At 45.2% G+C, this 13,181-nt stretch overlaps 1 protein-coding gene across 2 annotated transcripts; it reads right to left on the bottom strand.

Moving 5' to 3' along the window:
- Window positions 1-381: 381 nt before the first annotated feature.
- Window positions 382-3,717, bottom strand: gale (UDP-galactose-4-epimerase). 2 transcript variants are annotated; one of them, XM_040199525.2, is made up of 11 exons: window positions 3,550-3,717; window positions 2,696-2,824; window positions 2,374-2,489; window positions 2,150-2,263; window positions 1,827-2,003; window positions 1,638-1,751; window positions 1,491-1,557; window positions 1,318-1,403; window positions 1,115-1,192; window positions 796-910; window positions 382-707 (listed from the first exon to the last, which is right to left on the bottom strand). In XM_040199525.2, the coding sequence occupies exons 2-11, from the start codon at window positions 2,814-2,816 to the stop codon at window positions 643-645; spliced, it is 1,053 nt and encodes a 350-aa protein (XP_040055459.1). In that variant the 5' UTR covers window positions 2,817-2,824; window positions 3,550-3,717; the 3' UTR covers window positions 382-642. The 2 variants fall into 2 exon arrangements, with proteins under 2 accessions (XP_040055459.1, XP_040055460.1); XM_040199526.2 differs by having other exon boundaries at window positions 2,374-2,486.
- Between the last annotated feature and the right edge of the window lie 9,464 nt (window positions 3,718-13,181).

Here is a 13,181-nt window from a genome sequence, read left to right as displayed (position 1 = left end):
CTGGGAACATGTTTAATATTGGTCACCAAACACCCCGTTTCTATAAAAAAAAATAAAAATGCAATATTCCTGCAACAGATCGGTCGGGTTTATTTGTTGTCTGTGATGCTGAAACCCTCAGATGCCCACACAGCACAGTAGTAGATTTGTTTTATGTGTCCTGCTATGACGACAATAATGTTCCTCTTGTGCTCAGTGACTTTTCAGGTGTGTGAGTCTGTATTTTACTGGAATATTGTCATTTATGTGTTGTAGGTTTGTGTCACTGAAACATATTGATTTAATCCCATAATGTAGTCAGCACTTTAACAGTCAATTTAGCTCAATTACCCTGATTTTACACAGGCAGGTTTCATGATGGAGAGAAATGGAAGGCTTTGGTTGCTTCAGTAAGAAAATGTATTTATTCTCCTATATATGACCCATAGAGAACATGTCCATTGTTATCAATACCAATATATCAATCATATCATTTTCTTCAAGTTTAAACAGTAAATAAGATTATAATCATACAAGAGACATCACAAAATATAAAGCATGAAGCCCAATTATGGTGTTTATATTATATGGACAAAAATGAGGATGTTGATGATTGGCTTCGTCCCGGTGATTCGGAAGACTTAACAATAACGTGGAGTTGCATCAGGATTCTGTGCCACTGGAAAATCCAGTGGGATTCGTGGACTGCCAGCGCCACAGGTCCTCACCTACATGGGTACGAAATATTACATCAGGATATGAGGCGGGTTACATTTCACAAAAGGATTGTAGAAAATACAACGAGGCTGTTCTTACACATTCTTTCCAGGTCAAATTGGGCCTTCCAGCCCAGCTCCTTCTCAGCTAGACAAGGGTCAGCGTAGCAGGACGCTATGTCTCCTCCGCGGCGAGGGGCGATTTTGTACGCGATCTGCAGAGAGGAGACATTCGTTCAAAGTTGCCGTTGACTTTCGTCAGCTTTCGCAGTCGACGCAAGCTGTGGCATCCTTTAACTCACAGGATAACACAACGTGCTGGTGTGGTGATGACTCGAAGTCCCCCAGAAGACCACAATACAACCGCTGACCCTGAACGCTATTCACTTTGGAGAGAAAAGAGCTCTTCCGTCACTCACCTCTCTCCCTGATGCCTTTTCCATGGCTTTCACCATCTGGAGCACAGAGTACCCTGTACCCGTTCCCAGGTTGTACACCTAAGGACGACAGTGCACAGCCGCCATCACCACCGTGAGTACTTCTGCATTGTCATGCATTCACACGAGCAATGAAATTCACCAGAAAATTACTGAAAAATCCCTTTTGTTTTTGTCAAATATACCTTGCAGCCACAGTTGTCTTTGAGCTTCTTCAGAGCCGCTATGTGTCCCTTTGCCAGATCTACGACGTGGATATAATCTCGTACACCTGCCAAGAGAAAGAAAACATTGAGCTCCTTCCAAAAAATAATATTTAAAAAATAATTAAGCGCAGTTAAAAGGTCCTTTCTAATACCTGTCCCATCAAGTGTGTCATAATCATTCCCAAATACATTGAGGAACTTCCTCCTGCCAATGGCAACCTGTGGAGGAGATGAATGAATGAATGAGAGATCATCCTCTGCTCTGATCCGGAGGTGCATTTGGCAGAAAGTTCATGTACCTGGGCAACATATGGCAGCAGGTTGTTGGGGATACCCTGAGGGTCCTCTCCTATCTGGCCACAGGAATGAGCTCCAATGGGGTTGAAATAACGCAGAAGCACTGCGTTCCACTCCTGCGGACACAGAGGCAATAATGAGGACACAATGTGTGTGTGTGCGCGAGTGCCTTTCTGCCTCCTGGTCCGTACCTTCTCGGCTTTACAGTGGTCTTTGACCATCTCCTCAATGAAGTACTTGGTCTGGCCGTAGGGGTTGGTGCAGCCGCCCACGGGGTGCTGCTCGTCGATGGGAAGGCGCTGAGGGTCTCCGTACACCGTGGCCGAGCTGCTGAAGACCAGATTGTGCACCCGGTGAGCCTGCATCACCTGGGACGCATGCAAACAAACACGGCACACACACACACACACACACACACGCATGCATCCGGTCAGCGGTCTAAAGCACACACGCACATGAGGAGTAGGATTAAAAACGCAGAGTTTGACCGACATGACAGGAGTTTCAGACTGACCTCCAGCAGGTTTATGGAGGCGGTCAGGTTGACTCTGTAGTAGCGCAATGGCTGCTCCACTGACTCCCCAACAGCCTTCAGTCCTGCAAAGTGCATCACCGCACTGAAAGAATGCTGCAGAACAGATGCACATGCAGCCGTTTGGATTCACTGATCAAAATAGCTGCAGTTGATTCTGTTGTCGAGTGACCAAACAATTAAAAGAATGAACTGTTCTTTCTGACCTTTTTGAAGAGTTTTTCCAAGCCAGCTTTGTCCAAAAGATCTAGTTCATGAAACTCGATGCTGGTGTCCAGGAGCTTCTCTATCCTCCGTATGCTCTCTGGCACATCCCCCTCTCCTCCATCCGCAACAGGACGTAGCAACACACACACACACACACACACACACACACACACACACACACACACGCACATGCACACGCAGACACACACACAAAGCAACGTTACGACTCTCATCGCACTAAACAAACTCCCTTTGAACTTTATAGTTCACAGTGACGTACAAAGTTATTCATCAGCCTGTGTTTCCAGGAAGGGATCTCACCTCTTACGGCGTTGCTGAAGTTATCTACCACGACCGGCTGGTAACCTGCTTCAATGAGCTCCAACACGCAGTGACTCCCAACGTAGCCTCCTCCACCCGTGACCAGCACCGTCTCGGCCATTCTCTCACCTGGCGACACACAAACCTAGTTTAATCACAATCAATCAACCGTCATTATTCCAGTTGGCGTGCTGTGGTGCCTCGTTGCAGAAGGAGTGACTTGTGCACACACCAAACCGGATATTCTTCAGTCGGAGCCCCTTTGACAACACCTGAAAGGTCTGTTAGACCCACTTGACAGACATGTGACCAACCCACATCGCGCCACGTCAGCCAGACCAACCCTGAGCCCGTCTCACCACAGAACACAGTGATGGTACACGTCGGTATGTGCAACTCTTCATTGATGGAATCCATTCTTAGCTTTTGGGAAGCTACACCTTTAAAGCGAGTCTACATTTGTAATTTAGTGACTTATTCTATTTGAGTTTGTTGCCATGAACAGTTTGCAGAGTGTAATGCTGCATGGAAATGGAATTTGCTCCAACACAGACTCATGGAAGCTCACTACGTGCCATTATAGCTACATTCTTAACATTATTTCCCTCAGTACACAGTTCTATTCAGATTGATTGCGATCAGTGTGCATGTTTAGCCTGTCAATATCAAAATATAACATTTGTGTATCATCAATGTCAACACACATGTCATCGCGCGACCTTACAGTTACCAAATGCAACTTTGCCAATAAGGCTGACAAACTAAAATTAAAGTGTCACCCAGTGAGCAGAGGCAGAAAAGTGCCCACACAAGGTGTCAGATGAGCCCGTTAGGAGCGATGACAGAGGACTTACTGGACTGACTGGACCTCTTTCTCTTCTTCAGAGGCGCCTGACGTGGGTGAGGAGTTCCGGAGGAGCAGAACCAAGGTTTACCTGTCAATTCATAGAGAGGAGACTTCCCCTCTCTACTTCAGACGTTTCTTTACTTCCTGTAAAACGTAGAAAAGAGTGAAGTTGAGGATTACGCGCAACTTCCTGTACAAGCCCCTTCAAAATAAAGCAACCGCACGCTTACATTTGCGGCCCGGCACGGAGGGTTGAGGATAATTCGAGCTTTGAATTCCCGCGTGATTTTCCGTGAGGTAACAACATATCGCATAACCACGGTCGTCGCTAAACATGTGACACCTTTGGAATGAAATTACATTTACTTTGAAGAAAATACCGGAATTGCTCGATCCCTTTACCGTGATTTTCCTGTTTAAACTTTCCGCCGCGGTACGTCAGCTTCTCACGTGATATGACGTCAGACACACTACTATTAAAGCCACGCCTCCGAACGGTCAGGATTTAGACAGGGAAGTGATTGTGCTCAGCCGCAGGAGCTGTGTGTGTGTGTGTGTGTGTGTGTGTGTGTGTGTGTGTGCGCGTGCGCGCGCGCGCGCGCGCGTGTACGTGCGGGGGACAAAGTGCCACGTTGCTAAACAGAGTTGCCCACAGTAAAGTTGGTGTAACTTATTTAAACTGTGATCATTCGGTTAGATTCATACACGTATTTTGCACGTGAGCAAGTGTGTAATGCTATTTTAAAGTATGTAAAAAAATATTGTTTCATAACAAACATTGAGTCAAAGTACATTTGAATTGAATTAGATCGAGGTAAATTATCACAACATGCCAATGAAGAAATACATCACATTACTATCATAATCACCTGAAAAGAGAGAAATGTGGCCTGCCTTAAAAGATTGGCCTTGTTTTCCATACTCCATATTTTCCATTAATATACAGAGAGGCCTCCACTTCCACAGTACAAACACATTGGGACAGTTCTGATGGAACAGGATATTTATTTGAGCTCCATTTCTGAAGCCTGTTTGCCAGTCATGCCCAGAGACAACGGCACATGAAGAAAGGCAGCAGAATCGGCAGGAATAAAGATGAGATGACATGGATACTCACTGCAAATGCTATTTTTTTTTGTCAGAAAGGACTTGGAGCCGATGAAGATATTTCAAGGGGGTGAAGAAAATGTGGAAACATTTTAATGAACCCAACTGTACAATTAACTATGTGGTAGCGTACAGTTCATCGTTTTTGTTAAGGCACCACTTGTTTAGTGGTTGCCTAGCAACAATAACAAAAAAGATGTAACCCGATGAACATGAACACAAACAGGCCTTTAGTCTGACTCTGCTGCTGTGATTTTCAACAATTGTCGTTGTTTTTCCTTCTTTTGTGACAGTCAAGTCACACTCAACCGCTAGAGTGCACCCTTTAAACCTGAGTCCAGCTGATGGATGTTTTTATCTTTATTTCCCTCTGCTGAGATGACAATCACACTGTAATCGCAGCAAAGAGCAGATTGGTATCACAATGGAAGGGCGTCCTCATTCTGCATGTGTCATGGATCAGGAAAATATATTTACATCATCTGCTGTGATTAAATCCCGTCGTTAATTCAGACTCGAGGCGTTCCCCAGCGCTACAGTGTCTCTCCCGGGCTTCAGATACAAGGCAACTGTGTCTCTCGCAGCGGGGGGTCTTCTCTTGCATCTCCCACAATGCCATGGGGGAAATGTCTGCATCAGCACGGCGGTCTTGGGACCGGCTGAATGTGTGATCATACTTTACATTTGCAAACTCGTTTCTCAACTAATTGACTTATTTTAAAAGATCCCGTGTACTCTTTCTCAAAATGTTCTCAAAAAAGATTACCAGTGATTTGTTCACTCGTGTTTACACCACAGGATCTAACTTTAAAGGCTGCCTACAAATCAGCAAACATATTACACATTGAAGGGCTTTATGTTTGTCCGCCCCCATCTCACGTCTCAATAGTAAGAGGGAGGCGTTATCTCTAAATTACAATTGAACATCTCCCTGCTTTTGTTCACCTTCCTACTGTACCGTAGCAAAACCAATCATTCGTGTTCATTGCTGCAAATTGTAATAAAACGGAATGGCAATAACAACCCATTGAACACGGGCACACTTGGGAGGTTGACTCATCTTGATACAAATTGCAAACAAACACAAGTCAGCCTCTGAGCCTCTTTCTTAAAGCATGTTCTTTCAATAAGAGAAGAGAAAGGGACTGATGGAGTGGGAGACGGCGCAACCATCCGCGGGGTCTCCATCTGATTCTCTTCATCTCTCTCCACCTGAGTGCCAGTTAATCCTCCCCTCATCCCCCGACTCCCAGCTGGATCCAGCGTCTCCTTCTGAATGGCAAGCCGCATTAACGCCGAGGAACTTTCCCCCCGATGTCTGTTAGTCAAAGCTGATTGGAGATTACAGGCCCGCGGCGAAAACACGGCCCTCCATCTCAAATCACTTTCCGCCCCTTTCTCCGCTTTATCTTCTTAATCCCAACCCTCCTCCTTTTCAATGTCATCGGGTTCTGCTTGCCGCTACATTTTTGCCTCTATTCAGTGCTCTTCTTATTACAGGTGAATGACAAGAAGGATGGAGAGGAGCGGGGGGGGGGGGGGTGGAGGTAGGAGGGAGAAGAAGAATTAAAAAACCCTTCCCCTCCTGAGTGGAGCCAGAATGATGTCATGGGGGCATTTGTCCTCCTGGTGTGGAGGCTTCCCTTCCCCTGCTAATTACCTTGTACAAACTCAAATCTGATATGGCGGATATGAGGCCCAAACACAATTATTGTGGGCTAACAAAGAGATATTGAGATTCAGGGAACGAGGGAGAGACTGCAAGTGAGATAGAGGGAAAGGGCGCGCACACACACACACACGCGCACACACACACACACACGCTGGCATACCCACCCACCCAAACACGCACACGCAAACAAGCACAACCACTTGTCCTTCCCCTCCATTCCCTCAGATAGGCTAATGTTATTACTGGGGTAATTATCCTCATTAGTGGCAGCAGCTGTAGAGAGCACATTGCTTGCTGTTCAAACTCCACCCCGAACCTTTCCGTCTTCACATCCCTCTTCGTATTCACCAGATTTCATTTGGAGACTTTGCCTGCATCCGTCGATTGCTAGGTGGAGGCAGTTGTAAAAATAGAGGCCCATCAAACATCTAATCAGCCAGAGTTGGTCAGAGACCCTTTTGTGGGTGAGGGTTATAAAATGTGTGCTGGCCTAAAGCCCTAAAACCCCCAACAGAGTCCCGTTAGAGGGGCGAAAAGTGGGAAAAAGAAGGAAATGAGTTACTATATTAATACAATATTTCGTAATCTGCAAGAAAATGATACCAATAAATAAGTTTATTCTAATTAAAATCAAAACTGCTTTTCCATCGCTTGCCCCATCCGGGTTTCTTGTACAGTCAAACACAAGATGGCACTGTTTGGTCAAGTAACCCCATCAGAGCGCTCCAGTGGCTGCCTCCTCTGCTTGGACCACTTTGTCCCACTGCTCCCTCATGTTATCTGCTCCATGTGCTTTTCATTTACATCCCTCCAAAAAATGAAAAATAAAACCCACACACGTCTTCACAAAGGGAAACTAGCTGCGCCCAGCCTCCATCCTCCAGATGCAACGACACCTTTCTTTGTCGGATGTCTAGAAAGAGTTGAGAAAAGGTATTTGTGTAACTAAAGGCCAGTTCACTTGTGGGATTTCTATACGAAAGCAACCTGAAAATGATTTCCTTCACGCTTCTTAACTTTATGCTCTCTCTGCGTCTTTACACACAAATTATGAGATCAACAGCCGAAAGATCCGCCTTTACACGCACCGCCCCCCCCCCAACGCTCTGTGAGATTGCCTTTTGTTTTATTGCCAGGCGCTGGTGCGGACAGTAGGTAACCTGTGTGCCGCTAAGCCCGGCATCAGGCGCTAAATGTCATGCATAGCCTCTTTTTATTGGCTGATATGGCCTGTTGTTCCCTTCTCCCTTTTCCTGGAAGCCATTGTTAAAGAGCTAGTTGTTAATGCGGCCGACCAGATGGGCTCCTTCTCCCCACAGCTCCGACCGAGGGTGTTTACCATGCACTGGGCTGTGGATAACAGGTGAGGCTGGCTGCTGCCTTTTCAACCAATGGGAGGGCAGCAGATGTCTGGCCTCTGCCTGTAAACCTTTATCTGGCATTTGGGGTCTTATGGGAGTGGGTTTGATAATAACGAAATAATCAAAGTGAATTGGGGTTTATATGTTGGACTATTATGTGAGATGGTCAGGCAATTATTGCTGTGGCAATAAGTCCATCCGCGAACCCACTGCCATAAAACCTTCCCTGAGCCCGAATTCTTTCTGGAAGAATCTTGAGTTAAATAAATATGAAGTGTCTTTTGTGTATCCAATACTTCAGATGACGAACCGCCCAGCCATCTAATTTCCCCCTTCTTAAAGTTCAAGCAGCATTTCCAGAGATGTTCCCTCGTCCCTTGTGTGGCAAAATGTTGCCAGTATTAACTGGAGAAATTCCTTTCCCTTTCCGATGCAGCCCATCTTGAATTACTGCAATTATCATGGCAACAACAAAGGTAAGGCCTGGCCTGGTATGGTTGAGAGGAGAAGCCTTTTAAAGCATAGAATCAATCTGCCTTAATGGATGACCTGTGTCTAGCATGCATGTATGGATTAGTTTGGCTGGAGCACCTGTCCCTGTTCTGTCAACAGCAGATCAGGTTACTGGCTACACATTCACCTGGCCGACACAACTTCCTGCGACTGACCCAACGCCAGCCCGCTGCTCCAACGGCACCGACGTTGCATGCGGGAATGAAACTTTGGGTATTTTTATTTGGTCTTTTAAGCCAAAGCTCCCGTTACATGTTTTAAAAAGCGCAGTAATACGCATCAGATTTATTTTGCTAACAATTCCGCTTCTCGTCCGTCTTCCAATTTGAATATCTGGCGTTAAGCTGGAGTTAAGCTGCCGAAGCGGCCCACTGAAGCGGGACTCACCGCTTCATCCGAGCTGAGCTGGGAGTCGGCGTTCTCTCTGAACTTTGCTCCTGAGGACTGAGATTTGAAAATTATATTATGAAGTATCAGCCAATGGCTCGGATTTCTAGTCAGGTGCTGTTTTCATGCATATCTTGTGATATTTAGAGGAAAACTGGGAAAACAGAGCAGCTGGCAGGAGCTGAAATCTTCACAAATAAGGGTTTTTTTTGTCTTCAAATCGCCACAGATATCTCTTTGGAGTTTCTCACAGCACAATATGTGGAAACTCCCCTCAGATTCATTGTGGTTTTGCTCAGAGATAAAAAAAAGAAGGACGCTGATGTTTCAAAGCATGCGGCCAGCTCCACAGTAGACTCATGTGTAACCATTAACTGGTGTTCAAACAAACGTCACCCGGCCTGCACCTCCGAGAGGTTAACCTTTAATGCAAGGCCCATTAATATTTGAGTCAGGAATCCAGGGGAAAGCTGTATTCACCCTGCTGGAGTAAAAGCCCCTTCTGGAGGGCCGTGCACTGCTTGCGGGTCCTTGCTGCTCCTCTGTGTTACCGACTGTCATCTCCATTATCTCCCTGATGATGAAACGATTAGCTAGCAACCGTTGCGCTAACCACAAAGCTGGAGTGGTGATGGATGGGCTAAGTGATAGACTCAGGCGGTCAGTGAGGGGGGGGGGGGGGGCTTTGTCCTGGATCTCTGACACCTTCTATCTTGTGATCCGTGCAACCCCCATTGCCTCCACCCGACCTCCTAGATCCCACCCGGTTTACCCCCACCAGCTGCCCGTGACCCCTCATCACAGCCCTGCCGCTGCTTGGCCATGTGCTGGGAGTCAAAGGGTTCCCAGCTATCGCTCATCAAAATGGAACCCCGCCATCTCCCGCTCCGCGCACTAAATCACAATCAATCGGCGGGCAGACAGAGATGGATTGGGACACCCACGACCCCGCAGCTTTCAGCGAGCCGCCCGCCCTCCAAAAGGGCGGCTGTCACCGGCAAATAATAGAGGTGATTCGAGGAGGAGCGAGCAGGTCAAGTCTGCCTCCCCTGGAAGGAAGTTGTCACGAAGCAATGGAGGGGAATTATTTTCTCTTTAGGGAAACAACTGTCACAATATCTAACAGCATGTCTGACAGAAGAAAAAACAAAAACTTTGAAAACAATAAACCTGAATCTAATAGGATATATTCAGGATAAACATTTGGAGACTCTGGTTTGGTTTTTAACCTGCGAGAGGAGAAAGGCAGTGTGTGATAATTCAATTCTGGCTAACCCGAGGTGATGGCCTACTTTTTTATTTATAATGTTCCTTGCACTTCATCAGTCTCAGCTTCTTTAGCATGTGCATTTCAACACAAATTAATCAAATGACGCCTGACGTGTCACCTAGATGGCCATTAAATGTCAGATTATCTAACAAGCAAACTCTTAAAAGCTTATTTTTATGTTTTTAAGTTACCAAGCAGCGCAATATGGACAATGTAGTAATGTCCATTCTTATTTCAAGTAAGAAACATTATTAAAATCTAACTGCATGTAAGCCAATGAATGGATTCAAGGCCATCCCTAATTTCACTAAAAGCTAGATGCATTGTGTTACACAAGGTTATTAAAAGCAGGTGAATGCTTAAAATGATGCAATAGATTACATTGCAGACTAATTAATACAGTGGATCCTCTAAAATGGTTTCACTCTTAAGGCACAGCGTACCCAGTTGTACCTTTCAGCACCAGCCTTCTGATCTTATTTCTATATACGTACTATCAATAAGATGCTTTCCACAGCCTGTTTGATTCTCCCTTTTTTCCCTCCACTCTGAAAATAATACAGTCTTGACATTCATGCCTCACATCATGTGTGTGTGAAGAGCTGCTGTCTAGTGCTTCCTGATTTACTTCACAACGGAACGAGTGATTGCATCATTCACACGAGCATTGACAACAAATATCATTCAGACATGTGAAAGTCTCCACAATGCCATAACACGATGATTGGGAGTGAAAGATCTTATTCTCTATTCGCTGCCAAGGGCTCAAGGAGGATCATTCACATGTAGATGTGTCCTTCTGGAAGTGCCTCAGCTATACAATTTCCATTTAGATAAGGTGTATACACAAATAAAGGAAGGACATTGGGTTCTTCATTTGATTAACTAATCATAGTCTTTGTAATTCCACTCGGGGACCTTGAAGGGCAGTGTCGGGCTGTGCACCCTGATTAGCCCATGCATGATTGCCGCTGCTGCACAAATCAGTTCAAGTAACTCAACTCCGTACACTACACAGTGGCTGTGATTAAACAGGCGATTAAGATATTGAGAATTTCTGCCGGTTTGATCCCTTTTCCCTTTGTCTAGAGTCCCTGATCAACAATAACTGAACAGCACAAGAATGATTAGAGTCTTTAAAGCTCCCTGGAGGGTTGATGCAGGTTGTTTGTGATTAGCTCGAATTTAGAGGTACATTCTGTTCTTATTGCCTCTTGCTGGAGCAGAGATTTCATTATCTGATGCTTAAGCGGAGGGGTGGGTGGGTGGGGGTGGGAGAAAAACACACACACGTGTGTGTGTGTGTGTGTGTGTGTGTGTGTGTGTGTGTGTGTGTGTGTGTGTGTGTGTCTGTTTTTCTCCCACCCCCACCTACCCACACACACAGCCCCGGGACCGGTGTAATATCTTGAAAGCGAGACCGGAATAATCCGCGTTGGTGGAACGAAACAGGCCACGAGCGAGGAAGCTTCTGCTTCACGTTCATGTTGACAAACCCAACAAAACACTCCTCAACCCCACGACTCAAGGCCCAAAGTGCTTTAACCCTTTTCCCACTTCCCCGCCAGCCCTCTTCATGATGTGTAGTGGTGTCTGTGTAGCATCTGAAGGCTGTATAGAAACTCTGCAGCTCCTCTCCATGACTGATCTCTTTTGATAGAGCTCATTATGCAAACTGCTCCCAACTCCCACTGCATAATTAGTGCTTAATTAATTTGAGTGAAATCTTTCATCTGTCTGTGTCCGGCCAGCTCCTTCCTTCCATTTACAACATGATATTAATTTCAGAGAGGGGAATGGCAGCCCAGCTGATGAAAAGGCTGATATAATTAATCAAGTACTGTATCTTTTTTTTCTCGTTTTTTGCAGGAATAATAATAAGTGTGATGAACAGAGTCTGATTAACCCTATTATGCTCCCTAATTAGGATGATCATTTAATAATCAAAGAAGCAGCGCAATTATAGGAGAATGCAAATTAGCCCGTTTCCAGTTCCAGAGAGTTCTGGGAAGAAATTCTGGGAAATCTTTGTTTGGAAAATGCAGCATTCCAAAGTCAACGTCCAAGAAGAGGTTATTTTCTTATTGAGCTCTACATTGTTTAAGGCATTTCTTAATCTCCAGAGGCAACAGGCAATTCTGAATCATGAAGATAAACACATGTTTAATATTTACCATATGTAAAACCATGTTAGCCACAAGCTAATACGACATGAAAGAAAGCTCTCGACGCGAGTGCAGTCGTTTGACATTTGGCTTACAGGCCTTTTAGCCACGAGCCGGATGAAAAATAATTTGACATACCGTGTCTGTACGGTAAATATGTAACTGGAGCCAGCAGCTAGTTAGCTTAGCTTAGCAAACAGACTGGAGGCAAGGGGAACCTGCAAGCCTGGCTCCGTCCAAAGATAACCTAATGTATCTCTACTACTTCTAAAAGTCACAACATATTATATTTAGTTTACAAACTTAATTCCACAGCAACGAGTTGGGATTTTACCGGGAGTTATGTGCCAGAAGATTTCTTGACCGGGTGAAGTACCTTTCAGAAGTTTCTCGTCATGAAATCACAATGTTTTTCCACTTGGTGGACATACTTTGTCCGGCAATGTTTCCAGTCTTTGTGCTCAGCTAAAGTTAAGTGGCTGCTGATACGATTGTGGCTGCTGATGTCTCACACAACAACACACATACACCTACTGTTTTTATTGTCAAAATAAAAAAGCTGCAAAATCTAACAAAACATGTGCAACATCATGTTAAAAAAACGATATAAAGGGCATAATGCCACTAATTTGAGACTAAGAATGGCAGAATCTCATTACTCTGGCACTTAAAACCCCTCACATGGCACAAACTTGTAGTATTTCGCACTGGCCCGGTGTCTTTTATAGAGCCCAAGTCACCAAGAGGCAGCCGGCACTGTAAACTCAGAAGGAAGAGTTCAGGACCATGGACAGCAACCCTTCCCCACGCACCACAAAGACAGACTTCAACTGCAGAGCTGGTGTTTAAAATATAACGCCTTGAACATTAATTCAGGGACCGTTATGTATTCAACGAAGGTTTCTACATGAATTTAGCATATGAATAAATGAGTGAGATAAGCTGACTCGTAGTTTGAGGTTGTGAGAAAGATGACCACTGTGTAGCTCCATATGTCAATAGATAAAGGATATAGCCCATTAGGCCTGCCAGAGTCCATCTCTCATGCTCCTCGATGACACAGCTGCTGTCTACACTTTCATCAAGATAATGGCGACCTCATATATGGAGTCTATGAGCAATGGCCCTGATTTCATTTTTCTTACGCGGAGTCGTTACCAATAT

Source organism: Gasterosteus aculeatus, chromosome 15, assembly GCF_964276395.1.
Source record: "Gasterosteus aculeatus chromosome 15, fGasAcu3.hap1.1, whole genome shotgun sequence".
Classification (NCBI taxonomy): Eukaryota; Metazoa; Chordata; class Actinopteri; order Perciformes; family Gasterosteidae; genus Gasterosteus; species Gasterosteus aculeatus.
The sequence above is the reverse complement of the archived record's forward strand: the minus strand, read 5'-3'. Positions and strand labels throughout refer to the sequence as shown.